The following is a 22112-nucleotide window of genomic DNA, read 5'->3' on the forward strand; positions in this document are numbered from 1 at the left end:
TCCAGCCTCATCAGGCCCTGGTGCATCCACACTGGGGAGAGGGAGAGGCCCTATGAGTGTCCCCAGTGTGGGAAGAGGTTTCACACCAGCTCCAGTCTCCTCCAGCACCAGCACACTCACACCGATGAGAGGCCCTTCCGCTGCCCTGAGTGTGGGAAGGGCTTCAAGCGCAACTCCACCCTCATCACCCACTGGCGCATCCACACTGGGGAGAGGCCCTACGAGTGTCCCCAGTGTGGGAAGAGCTTCACCCAGATCTCTATCTTAACCAGACACCAACGGAGGCACCTGTAAGAGAAGCTCTGCCAATGCCCCAATGCAGGAGGACTTTTGTGCACTGCCTCAACTTCATCCATAATTGGAGGGTCCATATTGGCAACAGCCCTGGTGATCCAATTTTCCTTCTGATCCATGCTAGGAAGACACCTGTCCCTTTTCCTGGCCCTTCCAATGACATGGTGTGCGATGGAAGAAAATGAGGGTCTGGCAATGGCCGTGTCATTACATTCACTCCCACCTCAGATCATTGCCAGGGACAGGAAAGGGACACTCTCTTTCTCTCCCTCAGGAGATGGGTGTCCTTTTCAGGCAGGAGGAAATACATGGCCAGGCAGACCCAGTGAGTTGTGTTTTAGTTTTCCCTGTAAACAGTTTTATTTATACACTCTGTTATCAATATTGTTTCTGTTCCATTTGTTCCTTATCTCATTGCTGTTCCCAAAAAATTGTTCTCATCCCAGCCCAGGATCTTTGCCTTTTGTGCTTTCCATGGGAGGCGGGAGGGCAGCGAGGGCAGCACGGTTTTAGCAGGAGCAGGAAATTCAGGGATCCCATTCCTGAACCCCGGCCTGTGGAAACCGAGCATCCCAGCTGGTCCCAGCCCTGGTGGCCATGGCAACAGCCTTGGGAGCGGGTCCCTGGCTGGGGCTGTGGGAACCTCTTCCCTCTGGTGCCCAGGGACAGGAGTGGAGGGAACGGCTGCAGCTGAGTCGGGGCAGGCTCAGGTTGGATGTCAGGAAAAGGTTTTTGCCCAGAGGCTGCTGGGGCCCTGCCCAGGCTCCCCAGGGAAGGGTCCCAGCTCCAGGGCACTCTGAGCTCCAGCAGCATTTGGACAGCGCTGCCAGGCCAAGGCTGGCATTGTTGGGGTGTCCTGTGCAGGGCCAGCAGTTGGACTGGAGGATCCTGATGGGTCCCTCCAGCTCAGCCAATTCTGTGGTTCCAGGATCCCATGAGCCTGGGGATGGGGCTGCCAATGGTTGCCATGGCAACGGGCTGTGGCTGCAGGCCTGAGCTGGTGTCCATGGCAACCATCCCTGGCATGGGGTCTCCATGGAGCTGCCAAGGGACTGAGCATAGCAACAGGGGGCTGGGGATGGTTGCCATGGAAACTGACCATAGAAAAAAGGAGCTTTTGATGGTTGCCATGGGAACAGACCATAGCAACAGGGGCCTGGTGATCATTGCCTTCTAAGGATCAGATTTGTCACAGGCCCTCAGAGGGTTCCATGGGGAATTTCCAGGAGTCTCCAGGCTGTTCCAGAGCTGGAATGTCACAGGCAGAGACAGGGGCTCCATGGAAACCTCCCAGGGCTTTCTGAGGATGGTAAAGAGCCGTGTGGTCAGAGGCAGTCACAGCCATTTCATGGTGACATCCCAGGGGACCTTGGGCCGCAAAGGCACCGATCTGTCACAGGCACTCAGGGGGGCTCCACAGGGACATCCCAGGAGTCCCCAGGCTGCCAAAGAGCCGGGATGTCCCAGACACTCACAGGGGTTCCTGTCATGGGCACAGTGGGAAGTTCAGGCAGAGTTTATTAGAGAAGCTCCTGTTGGGTAACAAGGTGCAGAAAGGATCCCCAATAGCCCCCACAGATCCTCAAATATCACTTTTGAGTCAGAGATGACATGGACTCAGATCAGAAGGCTAAGGGCTAAAAGCCACCTGTTTTTTCAATCCTCCTCTTTTATACCTTGGTTTGCTACAGTTGGACCTCATAGGTCATTTAATCAACACATTTCACATGATTGGCCAATTAAGATAACACCCTTCAGTAAACAATTTTATGGAAAAAGCTAACTTTTAACAAACATTGTCAAGGCACCAGTTATTGATGTTTGTCTTATGTTGGGCCTTTCTGTGGGCTCCCTGGATGGGGGAAACCCTCCTATAGCAGTTCTGTGCCAGGTAAAAGGAGACACACAGGACTTTTTTGGTCTTCAGCTGCTTGTTTATTGTTATCTTATCTAAAGTTTGGCATTGCTGTCCACACCAGACTTAGCGTGCTAGAAAAGCACTGCAAAATGCCCCCAAAATGTATGGTTTCAAGGTCTTTGCAAGTTGTGTCATCCAATTAACTCTTAACACGTACAATTTTTCTACTTGTCAACCAATAACTCATCCCTTGACTGTCCATGTAACCTCTGCACTGTGCTTTCCTTGACCAATCACCCTGTGCCACCAACACTGCAGAAAATGGAGTAGATGAAGAAGAAGACAGGGACTACACCCCAATTCCTCCATCTTGCTTCCTATCTACACCATACTAATAATCCCAAAACCTAAATTTCTCACTCAAGTGACATACTACACTACTCTCTAGTATCTATTTCACGCTTTGGTAAATTCTAATCTATCTCAAAGTCTTCAAAGTCCTCTCCATGGCGGAAGGTTAAAGGCGGTGTTTCTTTGGGAGGACAGGACCCCTTCGAGCAGACAGAGAAATTTTCCTTGTGCCCTGGATTCCCACACATTTAACCTAAAATCCTTTAACCCTTAACATGTGAAGTTACCAAAAATCTTCCAGGTAAGTAGGATTGGAAGGAGAAGAAATAGAGAACAACAGAAAGACAGAAGATCTATAGAACAACACGCACATAGGAACTAAATCCTGGGGTCAAGCATCACAACAGTGGAACCCCAAGAGCAGGCAAGATCCAGACCATGGGCTGGCCTCATGCTCCGGCTTTTAACCCCCTGGGCCTCCATGGGCCCGCGCCCTGGGGTGGGACTGCACGTTGTTTGTCCTATCAAAGTCAGGGTAGGTATCAGCTGCTGGCATGTGACTGATTGACAGCTCAGCCAATCAGGGCTGGGTTAACACCGCCCCTGCTCTGTGATTGACAGATCTGCCAGGGTTGGGGGCTGGGCTCTGTCCCACCACAAACCAAGGCCTCATCCAGCCCTGGCCCCACATGGCCATTCTGTGTATCCCAAGGTGTCTCAGGACATCGATCTCATCCAGCCTCTGACAGCGACCACGGTGACACTACGGAACCTCATGGAACCATGGGTCAGTTGTGACAATGTGGGTCCAATGACACCATGGTGACACTATGGAACCTTACGGAATCAAGGAGACCATTATGTAGCTCAGGGGCCCTATAGAAGCAAGGGTCAATGATCAAACAGTGGGGCCCATAGAAACAAGGAGCCATTGTGACATAACAGGGCCACATGGAGCCAAGAGACCACTGTGATTTTGTTGAGGCTTATGAAACCAAGAAGCCATTGTGACTTTGCAAGACCTCATGGAATCAAGGACATAATTGTGACAGTGTTAGGACCCATGAACTCAATGAAACATGGAATAGATCTGCCTGGTTTGGACTCCTGGGGGCTGTCTGACAGGTCCCACTGAATTTGACATGTCAAGGGCCACTTCCCATCTGACCGTGAAGCACTGGGGCTCTGTGCTTTTATTCCAATGGGAAAGAATTGTCTTTCTTGTCTAGGCATCCATGGCATAAATTGAGATTCTGCGTCATCTCTATACCCAAGGGTTATTCCCAGACAAAATCTGCCTGTACAGTCAAGTCTGGCTAGACTTGGCCTCTGGTGACTGCCTCTCATCTGCCCCTGCACCACCGGGGCTCACTTGTTTCTTTCCTATGGAGATCATTGTGCCAGGGGAACCAAGGGGAACACTGTGACCCTGCAGGGTACAATGGGTCCAAGGGGCCACTGTGACACTGTGGGGCCTCGTGGAACCAAGAACATCTTTGTGGCTCTGTTGGGCCACATAGTCCTAAGGGGCCAGCGTGAGGCAGCGGGGCTTTGTGGAACCAAGAGGCCATTGCTGCATTTCAGGGCCTCGTGGAGCCAAAGGGCCGTTGTGATCCTGCGAGGCACCGTGGATCCATGGAGACCATTGTGGCATTGCAAGGCCCCATGGATTAATGTAGACCATTGTGACCCTGCAGGGCCTCATGGAGGGAAGGGGCCATTGTGACACTATGGGAACTTGTGGAACCAAGGGAATCATTTTTGCACTACTGGGCCCCAATGGAACCAAGGGGCCATTGGACACTGAGAGGCTTCATGGAAGCTATAGATCATTATGGCACTGGTGGGCCATGGGGAAACATGGAGACCACTAAGATCCTTAAGGACTTGTGTAATCAAGGGGCCATTATGACACCTGAGGGCATCATGGAATCAAGAGAACCATTGTGGCACTACAAGGCCTCATGGAAGCAAGGACACATTTTGACACTGCAGGGCCCTGTGGAACCAAGGGAACATGAAATAGGTGTGGCTGCCTTGGCCTCCCAGGGGTCACCTGACAGATCTGGCTGACCTTGGAATGTGGAAGGCCACTCCCATCTACCCCTGAAACACTGGGGCTCTGGGCTCTTATTTTTATGGAAAAGAACTGTCCATTTTTACCAGGCATCCATGGCCAAAATTAGGATTACACCTCCAAATTTCTGTGTATCCAAGAATTGCTCCCAGACAAAAGTTGCCGGGACAGACACGTCTGGCTGGTCTTTCACTTCTGAGGGGCAGCATTCACCTGTTTTCCAAACACTAGAAAGGGCTTTGTGCTCTTCTTTTTGTGAAAAAAACCCCCATCGCTCTTCTCCAGGCACAAATGTTTTAAATTAGGACTCCACATTTGTAATTTCAAGTATCCAGGGCTTGCTCCAAGCAAACCTGCCAGGACAGACAGGCCAGGTTTGCCTTGGCCTCTGGTGGTTGCTGTTCATCAGCTCCTGAAACATGGGGGCTCTATGGTTTCCATCCTATTGAGACCAATGTGACATTTGGGAGCCTTGTGAAGTGAAGGGGCCATTGTGACACTGCAGAGCACCATGGATCCAAGGCACCATTGTGACACTGTGGGGCCTTATGGAACCAAGGACATCACTGTGGCTCTGTTGGGCCACACGGTCCCAAGGGACCGGTACAAAGCAGTGGTGTGGTAGTTAGCCCAGCTGTAACTGGGACTCAGCCGGATTTTAACTCGGAAGAACTGGGCATGAGTTTCAAGCCCTGGGAATCATTTGTTTAACTAAGGATGAGCTTGAGATTTCCCCCATAAGCCTTTAGTGTTTTTATGCTAAGTATCCTATTGGTTACTTGTTTCCCCTACAGGGTTATTGTTCTGGAATGTTCAACCCCCGAGTGTACATGTTACTGCTTCCCCTTTGTCTCAGGTTTTTGGATCCTGCCCCTCATACTGTTCTCAACTTCTCCATGTTTATTCTTTTTCACTCCATTATTAAAGTTCTTTTTGGTCAACTCCATCAAACCCGCTCCTTTTCATTTGCGCCACCCTCGCCCTGACTCAGGGAACCAGAGAGGTTTGTTGCAGCCACCCACACTGCGACATTTGTCCCCCAAAGAGTGACCCTGACAATCAGGCCTCCCTGTGTCAGTCACGTCAGCTGGGGTTAGCTGATGGATAGGCCAGTACTCCATGGGATTTTGGATTGTGCCGGGCCTGGTGGATTTATCGTTGCTTCGAGGGACCTTGCCCAGGATTGGCAGGGACAACAATGATTTCACCTGCATAGGATTGCAGGTGGGTTTAGGGAAATGCAAGACATTTATTGCCCATTTTGCCATTGTGTTTTACAATATGCACCCACGTCCCATAATTGATTTGGGGTGTTTCCGTGGCTCTTCCCCATAAGGCAGAGAATAAGAAAAAGGGGCAGCCAGCTCTCCAAAGTAGAAAGGAGTATATATGGATGCTTTAAGTTAATTCTCACTGATCATGACAAAGTATTTTCAAAGAACGAATAGAAATCAATCATGAGGTGGATCATTAAAAATTTTCCAGATGCCTCTGCTGATGAAATCCATACCACTGAATTTTGGGACTCCGTGGGAGTTAAACTGTACAACTTTAGATCAAAAGGGACCCCATTGCACCCCACATGCTCCCCATCTTCAACACCATCCTCACCAGCAAGCAGTGTGTTGAAAACTAAATCTGTTGGTCACTCCTAATTCAGGACCTCCCCTCAAACCCGCCTTTCTCAGACCTTGCACGATGGTCCAAGATGGCAATGGCCACGCGGACTTGGAGCATCATGCCCTGGAAACTCAAGATGGAAGGAGCCTGAATGTGGCTCGAGAGACTGACAATCCTCCCTCCATCTTGGCTTTTCCACTTCCTGCTACCACAACCTTCTCTTCCTCCCTGAACGAACCTCCAGACTCCACGCCCACAACTGCGGGTCATGCCCCACTGTCAATCATTCCACCTCCACCCTGCGCCATGCCTCCAGAACTCCACTCTGGAAGTCCGCCATCCTAGATCAAGGCCCTTCCTCCCCAACACCTGACAAAATGGAAGTGCCCTTTGCCTCACCCTCCAGCAACAATATAACTCCATGGTCAAAGATACTAAACCCAACTGTCACACTATTTCTAATCCTAATGTTTCAGCTCCAAGATATTCTTCCTCCCCAGAAGTCACTTTGGACTCCTCAGAGCCACCTCACCCCTCAACCCCAGAAGATCCCTAGGAAAGGAAGGAGACTGGCAAATAGTTTTGAAATTCTTCATTGCCCCAGTATGTTATGAAAGAAGGGGGCAGAATCCCAGGTATCAGCCACTGGTTTACGAGGAAATCAAGGATCTGTGTAGGGCAGCTAAAGACCATAGGAAGGACTTACCTCGTTTTAATGGCCTAATGAGGGCCATGGTTACGTGTCTTAAGCCCCTATGATTTAAAATGTATTATGACCATGTTGTTATCACCTACAGAATACACCCTGTGGGAAGGGGGATGGAAGTGTTTACTAAATCAACTAATAGCAGACTATGCTAATAATGAGGCAAGGGCGGAATTGACAATCAACCATCTAGCTGGAGAAGGACAACACAGCCTACCAGATGATGAAGCAGCAGGTATCCCAAGAGAAGAATTGGATGATATAAGAGAGGTGGCTTTGAAAGCTTTAATCCAGGTATTGGATGCTAGCACCCCCAGTTTGGATTACCTTGGGTGGCTGCAGCTAAAGCTTTAGGACAATCAGACCATCTTGGGTGCCTGTTAAGTAAGCAAACCAATGCTACCTCCCTCACATTGAGTGGCCTGCTCTCAGACATAGAGACCACCAGACATGCCACCTTGCAGAACAGAGACAGAGTTTTTACTCTGGGCACATGGGCATGGGTGTGTAGACTCTGAGGGCATGTGTTGCATGAACCTCTCCAGCTACAGTGAGTCAATCCAAAAGAGTATTCAGGTATTGAAGGAAGGGTTCAAGAAGCTTCAAGTGGAAAACAAAGACTGGTTCAATAAACTCTTCCAATCCAAGGGACTAAATGGTTGGATGATGTCGAGCTAAAACAGGAGTATTCATTCTCTTAGTGGTTGTTGCTGTATTTTTAATTGCCCCATGTTTGTTTGAATGCTTTTAGAAAGTCTTACAAAATTCTTTCAGTTCCATCTTTGTTGTAAACCAGAAAGGGGGAAGATACCCAACCCAGGCTTCTCATGGACTCCTTGGAGTAGACAATTGAAGGCCAGGATAGGACAAAAAACTCTGAGACTCAGTGTGGGAAGGAATATCCTTAAAAGTACCTAAAAGTATTCTTAAATCCATAAAATACCTTAAAAACCATTATTATCTCAAAGTATTAATGAGTTCCACTGAGTGTCAATACAGAGCTCTCAAGGGATTAATAAAGTAGGTAATTGGGGCCATGATTGCATAAACCTCTCACAGAGTCTGTATCAAAAGAGAAACACCAAGTACCTTAAAATAACTGAAGTATCCTGAAGCATTAATGAGCCCCACTGAGTGTTGTTACTGACAAAGCCTCTCCAGGGACTAATTACAGCAGGTAATTAGAAGCCATGATTGCACAAACCTCTGAGAGACTCCAAGGCAAAAACAAAACCCAAAGTCCTTTGAAAAAGCTACAGAGAGGCTCTCAGCACAGAAGCAGCTCCTGGCTAGGGCAGTGCTGCAGAGAGACAGCTCTTCCCAGGAGCAGCTCCTGTGCACAGCCCAGCAGGGCTGGGGCACTGCCTGCAGCCACCCTGGGCACAGCACAGAGGCACAGAGGCACAGAGGGGTTAAACTCAGCCTGGGATGGGAGCACAGAGCAGAGCTCACTCGGGGCTCACCAGAGCAGAAATCAGCCCAGGTTTGAAACAGTCATTCCCTGGCTGTAAGAAGAGAAGCTGCTGTTCCTGCAGGGATCTCCTGGAGCTGGCACATCCCACAGCCTTTAGGACCTTTCAGGAGGACTCTCACAGCTGCTCCACAGCAGGGCTGTGGCCTTAGGGCAGGGCTGGCTTTCCCTGCTGCCCCAGCCCAGGCACAGCCCAAGGCAGCTCCTGTTGCCAGGCTCTGCTGCAGGGCTGAGCAGCCGGGGCTGCAGCCAGGGGAGCCCAGGGCTGTGCTGCAGAGCAGGGTCCTGCAGCCCAGGGCACTGTGCTGGGGCTGGGACTCTGCTGCCTGCCAGGGACAGCTCTCAGCCAGCCCTGGCAGCTCCCAGCACTGGAGAGAAATTCTGGGGGGGGAAGGAGCCACCCTGAGCAGGGCAGGGGCTGCTGCTGAGAGGGGCTGGGTGGGGCAGGGCTGCTCCCAGCTCCAGACCAGCCTGGGCATAGCTCCAGAGGACACTTGCCAAAGAAGGTAAGCCTGGGATTGCTGTAAAGATCAGGAGCTTTCTTGAGAGTGTTTTCAATTTCCTACTTGGAGAAAGATGGGAACGTTGGGGTGATGGCAAAAAGATTTTTTCATTTTATACATTTTTGATATATTCGTAGCTGTGTAAATTACTGTTATATAGTTATAAATTTACAATCCTTACTTAACACTACTAAATTCTTAATTAACTATATTAAACTACTATTATATACTTATATAATTACAATGCTTAATTAACTACAGTATGTTTCCTAACCTTGCTCTTAGATTTTAGAAAAATAAGCTGACTGTCTAAATACATTCCTGAAATAGTCTTATCAGTATTATTATCGAAAAGTCTTATTATCAGGAAGAGAACCTAGAAAAACATTTTTTTAATTGACCAGAATGTGAGCAGTCATAACAAAAAGGGAAGGCAAAGAAGCCTTTGGACCTACTCCAATGGGTTGAAGAAGGGGTGTGTAACTGTGGCAACTGAATCTCCTATTGGCTGTTCCTGTTAAATATCTTAATTAAACAACCTTAATAAATTGTTGAAATCAGGGCCCGGGTGTGCCCCATCCCCACTGGGAGACCTGGAAGCTTCCAATTATTGTCTGGTTTTTCCTTCACTGTTCTAACACTTGCAAGGGGCTTTTTCTCTTTTGATTAAAAACAACAGGGGAATCAAAGAAGCAGAACAGGAATTGTAATCCCAGAATCACAGAACATTCTGAATTGAAAGGGACACACAGGATCACCAAAGGAATGGGTGAACATTTACAGAGACTCCAGAATTGTAACTTTGGGTGGTCAGTCTCTCTGCTGGGAGCCTCCCAAAGGGCCCTCAGCCACTCCTCAGCCCTGGACAGCAGCAGCATCACCTCTGCAGGGCCCAGCAGGGCTCTCCTGAGCTGCCCCTGCCCAGCTGCACATAGAGCCTGCCCCAGCCAGGGCCCTGCACACAGGCAGGTTTCTGTAGGGCCCCGGCCAGGGCACACAGGCTGGGATGGGCTCTGTGAGCGCTGGCAGGGACAAGGCTCCTCTCAGGAGGGAATGTCCAGGCCCAGGGAGATGCTCAGGGAAGGAGAGGGGCTGAAGAGAGCAGTGCTGGGGGCAGGATGAGGGCACTGTTGGTGTGTGGGTGGTGCCGGGCACAGCTGGGCATGGGAACACTGTCCTGAGTGCCCGGCTGTCTCTGCCCTGCCCTCTCAGGCACAGCACCACAACATCTTCTCTTGGTTCTGCCCTGCCCTGATATTGTCACTGTTATCTGCTGCCCTCAGGGAGGCTCTGCCATTTGCAGCAGCTGAGTCAGGCACTGCCCTTGGCATTCCTGCCAGGCAGGGCTGTCCATAGGATTGGGGTGTCCAAGCTTCCCTGGCACCTGTAGGGCTGTGGGCAAAGCAGTCCATGGGAAAGGGGAATGAGCTGAGCCCCCTCCCTGAGATCCCATCATGGGCACAGCTGGGGATCTCCTTGCTGTGCCCTTCCAAGCCCTGAGCTGCCCTCCTGGGTGCAAATCTGTGCCAGAGCCTCTGGGAGTTCCCTGAATGTCCCACAAGGAAGGGCAGAACTGCCACAGCTGAGGAAATGCTGCTGGGTTTGCCAAGGGAGCCATGAGTGTCCTTGGCACAAGGGGGTGCTGAGACCTTGCCCAGAGACCTTGAGAGAGGGTGAGACATTCAGGGATCCCTCTGCTCTGGGCAGGGTCTGGTTTATCCCAGGGAGACCCAGGAGTGTGATTGTGCTCTGATTGCAGCCAAAGGTGTAAAGCCAGGGTAGCTGGGAACAAGCCCATCCAGCCCCTGACCTTCCCTCAGCCACAGGGAATCCTTTGCCTCTCCCATCTCTCAGTGGCAAACTCTGAGTGCAGCAGAAATGCTGGGGATTTCTGACGTCAGAGAGCCAGGAATGATGTGTGTGTAGGAAAACAATTCCGATAATAAATTCCTGCCATCCTTTAAAAGTGGGAGTGCAGATGCTACCATGCCTTTCTGCATTAGGAGTGATTCCATTGACAAATCTTTAATATCCAGCCTTGTCCCTCTGCCACATGGCCACAAACCCAGGGCAGTAGGGCAGGGATTGCTCCTTGAGGGCCCTCATGCACAGGCCTGGCTGCTCATGGCACACTCAGCCAGCACAACTGGAGCTCAGGCAGGGACCTGGGTGAAGGTTTTACCAGAGCAGGAACAAGGATGGGTGAGTCCCAGTGGGACAGTCTGCAGGGAATGGGCCAGGTTTGGCTCCAAGCAGCCTCTCCTGACTTTTCACTGTCCTTTCTCCATGAACAGGTCCCCATGTGCAGCCCCAGCAAATGTCCAACAGCAGCTCCATCAGGCACTTCCTCCTGCTGGCATTGGCAGACACGCCACAGCTGCAGCTCCTGCACTTCTGCCTCTTGCTGGGCATCTCCCTGGCTGCCCTCCTGGGCAACGGCCTCATCATCAGCGCCGTAGCCTGCGGCCACCACCTGCACACACCCATGTTCTTCTTCCTGCTCAACCTGGCCCTCAGCGACCTGGGCTCCATCTGCACCACTGTCCCCAAAGCCATGCACAATTCCCTCTGGGACACAAGGACCATCTCCTACAAAGGATGTGTTGCACAGGTTTTTCTGATTTTCTTCTTTCTTGGATCAGAGTATTTTCTCCTGACCATCATGTGCTACGACCGCTATGTGTCCATCTGCAAACCACTGCACTACGGGACCCTCCTGGGCAGCAGAGCTTGTGCCCACATGGCAGCAGCTGCCTGGGCCAGTGGTTTTCTCTATTCACTGCTGCACACGGCCAATACATTTTCCCTGCCCCTGTGCCATGGCAATGCCCTGAGCCAGTTCTTCTGTGAAATCCCACAGATCCTCAAGCTCTCCTGCTCAAATTCCAGCCTCAGGGAACTGGGGATCATCACAGTTAGTGCCTGCTTGCTGTTTGTTTGTTTTGTGTTCATGGTTTTCTCCTATGTGCAGATCTTCAGGGCTGTGCTGAGGATCCCCTCTGAGCAGGGACGGCACAAAGCCTTTTCCACCTGCCTCCCTCACCTGGCTGTGGTCTCCCTGTTCCTCAGCACTGGCACAATTGCTCGTCTGAAGTCCCCCTCCATGTCCTCCCCATCCCTGGATGTGGCCCTGTCAGTTCTGTACTCAGTGGTGCCTCTGGCCCTGAACCCCCTCATCTACAGCCTGAGGAACCAGGAGCTCAAGGCTGCAGTTTGGAGACTGATGACTGGATGGTATCAGGAACATTAAACTGCTGACCAATTTCTGCCAATCACTTGTAATAAAAGTCATCTTTGGTACTTCTTGTTGGTTTCATCTTGGAGGTTCTTTTGCTTAGCTTTACTTAATATTGTGCCACAAGAAATGTCATTGTTTGTGCCATTTCTCATTAAATTTCTCTCCATCTTCTCTATGACTGCAGACTGTGTCAAGGAGGGGCTGTGCTCTAGATGACTTTAGAGATGTAAATACTCTCCCAGCCAAGTTTTCTGCAGAGATGCCCTTTTGTTGCCTTCTCTGGAGCTGCAGCAGCAATGTCTGTATGCAGAGCTGGGGGCAGATCAGTGCTGGCCCAGCAGCTGTGCCCAGCAGCAGCAGCACTTGGTGTTGCCAGTGCTGCTGCCGTGGCCCTGCCCCGCTGCCCTGGTGGCCCTGATGTTGCTGCAGGGCCTGAGTGCTCTCGGGGCCAGGCACAGCCCTGGGTGTGGCAGTGCCGGGGCTGCAGCAGGGACAGGCCATGGGCACGGCTGGGGCAGCGCTGACACCTCAGCCCAGGGCCTGGGGGCTCTAGGCTCCTTGACCAGGCTCTCTCAAGAACATGGCCAGGCCAACGCTCAGCACAGAAAACCCCCATGAGCAGCCCCAGGCTGGCCGTGGGCAGGCTGGGGGCAAACAGCACGGCTGGGGCTCTGCAAGGGCCCTGGGGAAGATGGGAAGGAGCAGCAGAGCAGGGGCTGATCCATCCCCAGTGCGCTGCACAGCCCAGGGCAGCGTCCCAGAGCGTCCTCATGGAGCTGCCAACAACATCCCCCCTCTGCAGCCCTGGCCTCTCCCCCAGCTCACACAGGTGCCCCATCCTTGCAGGCACAGACACGGCAGCACTGGCTCAGCAGCCCCTGTTTGCATTGCACACAGAAGCGGGAGCACCCCCATGCTGTTGCTGTGGGGACATGAACCTGAGGGAGCACAAATGCCATCAGCCCCTGGGGCCAGCAAGGGCTGGGGGACACCAGGGAAACCACTCAGCTTTGTCCTGGCCTCTGCAGTCAGCCAGAAAGTTCTTTCCCATCAGCTGGGAGTTCCCTGTCCCACTGCAGATGCTGTTGCTCAGAGCCAGGGCTGCCTGACAGCCACCTCCAAACTGCCCTCAGCATTTCCTTGGCTTCACCTTTGCTTTCTTTATTCTTCCTGCTACAAATTTCTTCCTATTGCCCACTCCAGTGGGCCCAGAACTGGACATAGCCTTTAAGGTGCTGCCCAACCAGTGCCCAGTACAGGGGAAGAATCCCTGCCCTGCTCCTGCTGGCCACACCATTCCTGATCCATGCCAGGAGCCATTGGCCTTCTTGCCCACCTGGGCACACTGCTGGCTCATGTCCAGCCTGCTGTCCATCAGTGCCCCCAGGTCCCTTTCTGCCTGGCTGCTGTGCAGCCACTCTGTCCCCAGGCTGTAGAGCTGCAGGGCTTGTTGTGGCCAAAGTGCAGGACCCGGCACTTGGACTTGTTCAACCTCACCTTGTTGGATTTGGGTCCTGGATCCAGCCTGTCCAGGGCCCTTTGCAGAGCCCTCCTACCTTCCAGCGGATCCACACTCACACCCACCTTGGCGTCATCTGCAAATTTGCTCATGATGGATTCAATCCCCTCATGCAGATCATCAATGCAGATATTGAGGTCCACGCTGGCTGGCTCTGATCCCTGGGCCATCCTGTGGGTGCCCTGTGATGCCACTCAAGGTGATCTGTTCCATAACCTTTCCTGGCACCCAGGTCAGGCTGACAGGCCTGGAGTTCCCCAGATCCTCCTTCCAGCCCTTCTTGGGGATGGGCTCACACTGGCACCTCCACTCCTCTGGAACCTCCCTGCTGAGCCAGCACTGATGGTAAAGCAGATGGGGGAGCTCATCCACCAATGATGGAGAGCAGATTGGGGAGCTCATCCACCAGCTCCCTCATCCCCCTAGGATGGATCCCATCTGATCCCATACACCTGTGAGCATCTAAGTGGCTCAGCAGGTCACCAGCTGCTTCCTCCTGCATTCCAGGGGGCTGTTCTGCTCCCTGTACCCATCTACCAGCTCAGGAGAACTCTTGTTCTGAGGGCAGCCTGTTCTATTATTGAAAGTTGAGACAGACACTGTGTTAAGTAACTTAGCCATTTCCTTATCTTTGGTTACTATATTTCCTTTTCCTTACTTTGGTTTCTATATTCTCCAGTGCATCCAAAAAAGAGTAGAGGTTCTCCTTCTCCCTACTTTTGCTACAATTTTTTTTAATTAAAACAATTTAATATTATTATTTTTACAGAGGTGGCCAGGTTAAGCTCTAATTGAGCTTTCCCCTCTCAACTTTTCTTTCTGCATAATGTAAGGACATCCTTAAACACTTCCTGAGTTGCTGGTCCTTTTTACCCTGAGTTCCCACAAAAGTTCCATGGGCAGCCAGGCCATATTGCCGGCCAGGGACTATTTACAATTCACAAATAGGACGGGACTGCTAGGGACTTTCCTTAAGCTGTTTTATTTTTCAGCATCAGTCTCATTCATGGTTATGGCAATGGGAAGATGCCATCAGTTCACAGCCCAGGAAGCAGACAGAGAACTTAATGTTACAACTTATTTTAAAAGTGTTTTGACCAATCACACAAAGCAAAAGCATATTGACAGTAGTTCTATACAATCACTTTAAGCACATGTACCTTTGGTTAAAAAAATGCTTGCTTATTTCAAATACAATACCTGCATGTAAGCCTTAAAACACAATGCATAGAGCTCCATTATTAAGCTTCAAACTTCCTAATATCTTGCTAGATAAACTTCTCTGTAGCTTAGGGATTTATTCTAGACAAGCGTTAATACACAGACCATTGTTCTATTTGTCTTTAGTTTTCTACTTTTTAGATAATTTTCCTGCTGACCTATCTCACGGCAACTGCTTAGCTCAAATCACAATTCCACTGTCTCAGTGGCCTGCCTTTTGCAATTTTCAAAAAACCCTCTGATTTTATGGATTCCCACATGGTCAGTAATTTTCCTTACCAGCTCATCTTTTGCCACACTGGAACAGGCTGCTCTTTCCCCCTTAAGATTACTTTCTTGAAATGTGTCCATCCTTTTTGGACCCCTTTGTTTTTAAGGGCTGTTTCCCTTCAATAAATCAGGACCTGATTTGGTACTCCCCAAATCTGCATCCTAAACAGGCCAAAGTCAGCCCTTCCTAATTCCAGTATAGAAGTTTTGTTGCTGCCCCTCCTTCTTTCACAGAACATTGAAAACTTGATTATTTCCTGGTCACTGTTCTCCAGGCAACCTCCGAGCCCCACATCTGCCACCAGCCCTTCTCTGTTTGTGAACAGCAGCAGACAGAGCTTTCCTTGGCAGTGGGAGTGCTACCATAAATTTGGCAAAAATGAAAACTCCTCAACCAAATGTAGCATTAAGAAGCATCATTCTTTATTCAGCTGCATGCACGGGGGATAGCTCCTCCCAAAGCCGTGCATGCTGAGAACAGGAAAGTTTTTGTTAATTTTCTGTATTTTTCACACATATTCATTGATTTTCCCAGACTAAACATAAATATGATAATGGTTTCCCCAAAATCATTAACATATTTCTCCTCCCCTTTACCCATGCATTCTTCTGTCCTGGAGGTCTCTCTGGTGGTCCCTGGTGCTCATGGACCCCAATGTTCCAGTGGGCCTGGCTGTGACGTTGGTCACAAGGGTTGCAGGAGAAGAGAGAGGCGAGAATGTTGATCCATGATCAGAAGGCTTGATTTATTATTTTATGATATATATACTACATTATAACTGTACTAAAAGAAATAGAAGAGAAAGGTTCTCAGAAGGCTAGCTAAGCTAAGAATAGAAAAAAAAAAGAATGAATAACAAAGATCTGTGTCTCAGAGAGAGAGCGAGACCCAGCTCTACCATGACTAGTCAGTACATCCAAACACCCACAGGAGACCAATCACGGATCCACCTGTTGCATTCCACAGCAGCAGATAACCATTGTTTACATTTGTTGCTGAAACATCTCAGCTTCAGCTGGAAAAATCCTAACAAAAGGATTTTAATGAAAAGATGTCTGCGACACCTGGCTGAGCTGGCAGGACACTGAGGCTGGTGAACTTCCAGTTCCCCTTCTCACACAATGGGCATTGTGTGGTTTCCATAGATCTGGGGTTTTGGAGAAAAAGCTCCAGGTGTCTGCTCACCTGGTGTACACAATTGATCATCTCATAACATGAGGTCACAGAGTGGGTTATGTGAGGTAATCGAGAACTATGACATCGTAGAACTGCATCTGTGACATCACATGGAAGAGGTCTGACATCACAGAGCCGGCTGTGACATCACAGAGTTGGCTGCGACATCAGAGACCAACTGTGTGACATTAGAAAATGGGCTGTGACATCACAGAGCAGGCTGTGACATCCCGGAGGGGCTGTGTCACATCCCAGCAGGGCTGTGTCAGGCCACTGGGTTGGTCACTCTGCCCCAGCTCCCCCTCACAGTTTCTCCCAACAAGTCCAATGCTGTTCATGCCCAGCAGGGTCCCTGTTCCCCGGGATCCCCCTGGCCCACCTGGAGCCACAGCCTCCACCAAAGGATGTTCCACAGGATCCACCCCAGAGCCTGACATGGGGACAAGGGGCCAGGGCTGTGTGACCAGGACATCAAGGACGGGGATTATCCAGGTCACTGTGGCCTGGGTTGGGTTGCCCAGGGCAGGAAAGATGTCTGACAGCAGGAGCAGGGTCTGGGAAGGGCCTCCAAGGTGGGGCTGGAGCCCTTGGGCTGTGAGCAGAGGCTGAGGGAGCTGGGCTTGTGCAGCCTGGAGCAGGGAAGGCTGAGGGGCTCCTCATGCCAGTCTGGCAGTGCCAGCGAGGAGGGGATGGAGAACAGAGCCAGGCTCTTAACCAGGGGGCCTGGTGGGAGACAATGGGCATAAGGGTTGGATGAGGGAAATGTTGGGGAGGGGATAGGGACAAAGTGTGATTGATTGTCAGCGATGAGGAGTTTTGATTTTCATATCTGTTCAAAATGCATTAGAAGGTGTTGGGGGCCAATATAAATTGGACATTGCTGATATCAACCTAAACTGGAAAAGACAACTGAACAGGACAAAACAGTTCTCTCTGCATTGTTTTCAATATAGTATATTCATTTTGAATACACTTCTGCAATCTGACTAATTAACCACAGAAGAATTAAAAACTTGAATGATTCCCAGAGACGTGTCTTGTTTTGGTATTCTGAACAAATATTTATGAGCTTTTCTACCTGAATTCCTGAACCAAAAAGCTGAAGAAAGAAGAGGCCCCTGGAGCAGTAAAATTCATCATCAGCCTCCAAGTGGCTGAGGATCCATCCCCATCAGAGCAGCAATGAACAGAAATGGGCACAGCTTTGTGGCTGCCCCAGCTTTGGCATGGGCCTAAGGGCCTGGACCAGGAGCAGCACTTGAGGGCCCCAAGGCCGGGGCTCTTGTGCTGCCCTGGGTAGATGGGATGGCAGCAGGGGCTGCAGAGCTCTCAGCACCTCAGCCAGAGGGGAGCACGGCAGCCAGGGAGCCTCGTTTGGCCTTGGCCCAGCACCTTCCCCCATGGCTGGGGCTGAGTCTTGTGGCAGCTGCAGCTGCTGCTGTGCCCTTGCCAGGGGCTGAGGCCTTGGGGCCAGTGCCCAGAGCAGCCTGGCCTGAGCAGAGCTGTGGGGCCAGAGCTGGCTGGGCTGGGCTGGGGAGAGGCCCTTGGTGCTGCCCAGAGCTCAGGGCAGCTGGCAGAGCTTGCAGGGAGCTGGGATGGGCTCAGAGAGCCTGGCCCAGAAACCATCAGTGTCCATCTCAGCCTGGCTGAGCGTGCAGGGGCAGGACTCAGGCCAGGCCTTGTGGGGCAGGGCCAGTGCCTGTGCAAGGCATTGCAAACAGGCAAGTGGCCCAGAGAGGAGGCTGCTCTGTGCCCTTGGTGGCATGGGCAGAGCAGGGAGGGGTCCCAGGACATTTGTCAGTGCCAGCCTCTGTGCCCAGCTGTTGGCAGCCCTGGCTGCTGAGCCCAGCTTTGGCCTGGGCTGGGTTTGGCTGTGGCCCAGCTCCATCCTCCTGCGGGGCTCAGGGCCTGTTCCCGGCCATGGCCAGCCCTGGCTGCCTCTCTGCCGGCCCAGAGGTCGGCAGAGCCCGGGGCAGGGCTGTCTGTGCAGCCTCACAGGTGCCACGGCTCTGCAGGAGCTGGCAGAGGCTGCCCAGCAGGGAGGCCATGGGGCACACCTCAGGGCACAAGTGGCACTGCCTGTTCATGGGCACACAACTGATGTCTGCCTGGAAAGGGGCACAGGTTTTAACACCATTGGTTTCATAATATACAAGCATATTTTTATTATCTAGGTCATTTAAATACATTTAAGAAATGGCAAATTTTTCCTGCCAGGAACAGGAATTTCCTGGATCTACTGGATCCTTTTAGTGATGGCAGGAGAAGAAATACTGATCTTCACCTCTGCCTTTGCCTTCAATATTCAGTCTAATATTTCATGACACTCCTTCCTTCAGATGTTTCCAGGTCTCCTGGATAAATGGCCATGTCGAAGGACATCTCTTCACTTGACCAGCTGGATCTATTTCCTTTTCATTTCTCCCAGATTTCCTCCTCCAGATGCTTTCTGGTCATTTGAGTGCCTCCCAACTGACTGGCTTCAGGCTTTGAACTTCAGGAAGTTGCCCAATCTTTCTAAAATTCCAATTAATATCACATTAGTCAACATCCTAATTACATTTATATCTATCCTAGAACTACTTTTTTATGTCTTTGTCTAAAACTCTTCCTGTACGGAAATCCCTGAGGGATGGGGGACATGTCATACGCTGCTGGGACATCCCAGGGGGCTGAGGGAAGAGCTGTGATGGTTATTAAACTGTTCAAATATTCAATTTGTGTTTGTGTGCAAGAAACCTTTCAGTGCCTCTGAGTGTCACCAGTCCCTGAGCCCAAAGGACACAAACCTGATGAGTTGTGGTTCCCACTGCAGGGGCACTTGAACCTTGGCTGTGAACAGGAGAGCTCTTCATCCCCTTTCTCTCTGTTCCTCCCTCTGGGCATGGAGGGAGCTCCTGACTTCCGCGTGTGATTTGTGTGTGCAAAGTGCAAATCTGGGCAGAATTGGGGCAGGAAGGGTTTGGGGAGACCTTGGGATCTGTGCTGGGCACAGAAGGTGTTTTCCATTGCTCTGAGACTGTCTGCTGTGGAAAGTGAATTCAATATCCAGCAGAGGAATGACTTTTGCATTTGATGGAGCTGTGCCTTCCCTTGGCTTTGTTGGCTGACAAGAAATGAACATCCCTCTGTGTCTCGGGCAGCTCCTTCTCCAAGAGAGGCAGGTGGGAGTTGGAGCCAAGGAGCTGAAAGCTGCAGGTGCAGCCTGGGCTGGAGGGAGCTCAGATTTGCACAAGGCTGCTCTGAGTGCCAGGGCTTGGATGGGGGAAGAGGGGGGGTGGGGGTAGGGACAGGGTCTGATTGATTGTCAGCCATAAAGGGTCTTGATTTTCATATCTATTCCAACTGCTTGAGGAGCTACTTGGATTCTGTGTCAGCTGGAGATTGCACATATCAATTTATTAACAGGGAAACAAAAATAAACAGGACCTAAAATAATCTTTTCTCACTGTCTTTTTAAATATCATGTTCACTTTGAATCACTACTGAGATCTACCTAACCACAAACTATTTGAAAATTAAAATCAAATTATTCCCAGAGGCTTGGCTTGTTAAAGTGTTCTCAATGTTAATGAGCCCTGGGACACTGAATTCCTGCACTGAAGATCTGCAGGCTGAACAAGCCTCTGGAGCAGGAAAATTCAGCAGCAGCCTCCAAGTTGCTGAGGATGTCAGCAGCCCCCACTGAGGCCATCCCTGCCCAGAGACCGTGGGGGAATGGGCAGACAAGGAGAGTGTCCCTGGGGCTGGGGCAGCACAACTCAGAGGCACCAGCGGCTCCAGCTGGGCAATGGAGTGTGGAATGTGGCTGGGAAAGCCCTGCCTGGGCTGTGCCAAGCAGGACTGACAAGCCCTGACTCTCATCCCCCAAACAACTCTGTCAAGGAGACATTTAAAAGAAGTTACAATTCGTTGTGTGCTCTGAGTTGGATGTACTGGAGAAATACCAACAGGAGATTCTCAGAAGCTCAAAACAACAAACCAGGAACTTGACTGGCAACTTTAGAAAATCAAAGAAACTTTGGCAACATGTTTAATATGACATTCAGTCAACAAAACCACTTCGCAAAGTAATAACTTGGCCCATTCAACTTCACAAATTCTAAGCCTACTCAATTTTAAGTTAATATTTGCAAGAGGACAAAAATAGAAAAAGTATTTTTCTGTCTCTCTCAGACATGGAGAAAGAAAAATAAGATTTGGAGAAGCGCACACACACAGCTACCATCTCCTGGATTCCAGCAGTGTTCAGATGGAAATTCCAAGAGGAGGTAGGGTCAAGATGTGTGCTTGCCTTGTGGTCAGCCTTAAATACCCCTTTGGTCTTCCTGGATCCTTCCCCCAGCTGGGACTTGGACTCATTTGGTCACTCAGGAGCTGGACTGGGGGCTCCAGAGGTGGCTGTGGAGCATTGCCTGTTCTGTGCCAGAGACTGGCAGACACTGCTGGGCTGGGATAGAGGCTCTGGGGTGATTGGGGTTCCAGGGCAGGGCAGGGCTGGACCTGCCCCTTCCTCCCCCACACACGAAATGTTTTGAGCCAAAAATCTCCTCCAGTCTGTCACAATAGGGAAGGATGGAGGTGAAATCCCAATTCTGGCCATGGGCACCTGGATAAGAAGGACAGTTCTTTTCCATAGGAGGGAAAGCATGGAGCCTCAGTGTTTCAGGAGCAGATGAGAAGAGACCCTCAACATGCCAAGGTAAGCTGGCCCAGTCAGGCAGTCCATGGGAGGCCAAACCAGCCAGATCTATTCTGTGTTCCCGTGGTTTTATGGGGACCCACAGTGTCACAATGGACCCTTGGTTCAATGGGGTCCCAGAGTGTCTCAATAGCTCCTATGTTCCAGAAGGCCCCAAAGTGTCACAGGGGTCTTAAATCATTCCATAAGCCCTTGCAGTGTTACAATGGTCTCCATGGTTCCCCAGGCCTCACAATGTCATGGGACTCCTCTGTTCCATGAGCCCTGCAATGTCACAATGGACTTTTGGACCCTGGGGGTTTGCAGTGTAACAATGGTCTCCTTTGGCTCCACAGTGTCACAATGGACCACTGATGACAGGAGGCCCCTCTGTGTCACCCTGGAGCTTTGGTTCCATGCAGCCCTGCAGTGCCACAAAGGCCTCTTGGTTACATGATGCCCCAGAGTATCACAATGGTCCTCTTGGTTCTGTAAGGAACCCCAGGGTCACAATTGTCTCACTGGTTCCATGAGGCCTCATAGTGTTATGATGCTTTGCTTATTCCCTGGGGCCTCATAGTGTCACAATGGTCTCCATGATCCCATGAGTCCCCTCCGTGTCACAATGGCCACTTCGTTCCATGAGGCTGTGAAAGTGTCTTGTTGGTGTCTTCATCGTTCCATGAGACCTTGCAATGTCACAATGGACCTTTGGCCCATGAAGTCTTATAGTGCCACAATGGCCCCTTGGTTCCACATCACACCAAAGTGTCACAATGTTCTCCATAGTTCCATGAGGTCTCTCAGTGTCACAATGATCCCTACACTCCATGGAGCCACAGAGTGTCAGTACATTCCCCTTGGTTCCATGAGGCCCAGAAATGTCACAGGGCTCTCCATGATTCCATGAGGCCCCACAGTGTCACACTGTTCCCTCAGTCTCACAGGGCCCTACAGTGTGACAATGGTCCCTTGGTGTCACAGGGCCACACAGTGTCATAATGGTCCCTTAGTCTCACAAGACCCCACAGTGTCACAATGGTCCCTTGGTCACAGGGCCCCACATTGTCACACTGGTCCCTTGGTCTCACAGGGCCCCACAGTGTCACAATGGTCCCTTGGTTCC

General features: G+C 50.8%; 1 protein-coding gene across 1 annotated transcript; it reads left to right on the forward strand.

Annotated features, from left to right (window-relative positions):
- Positions 1 to 11302: 11302 nt before the first annotated feature.
- On the forward strand, positions 11303 to 12079 carry LOC128943430 (olfactory receptor 14A16-like; the record flags this gene model as incomplete). Its single annotated transcript, XM_054286379.1, has 1 exon — positions 11303 to 12079. A coding segment is annotated over one exon (777 nt), but the record flags the coding sequence as incomplete, so codon positions are not given.
- Positions 12080 to 22112: the final 10033 nt, after the last annotated feature.

The sequence above is a fragment of the Melozone crissalis genome, unplaced genomic scaffold (genome assembly GCF_028551555.1).
Source record: "Melozone crissalis strain CALT ecotype California unplaced genomic scaffold, PUWL_Pcris_2 ptg000046l_1, whole genome shotgun sequence".
Taxonomy (NCBI): Eukaryota; Metazoa; Chordata; class Aves; order Passeriformes; family Passerellidae; genus Melozone; species Melozone crissalis.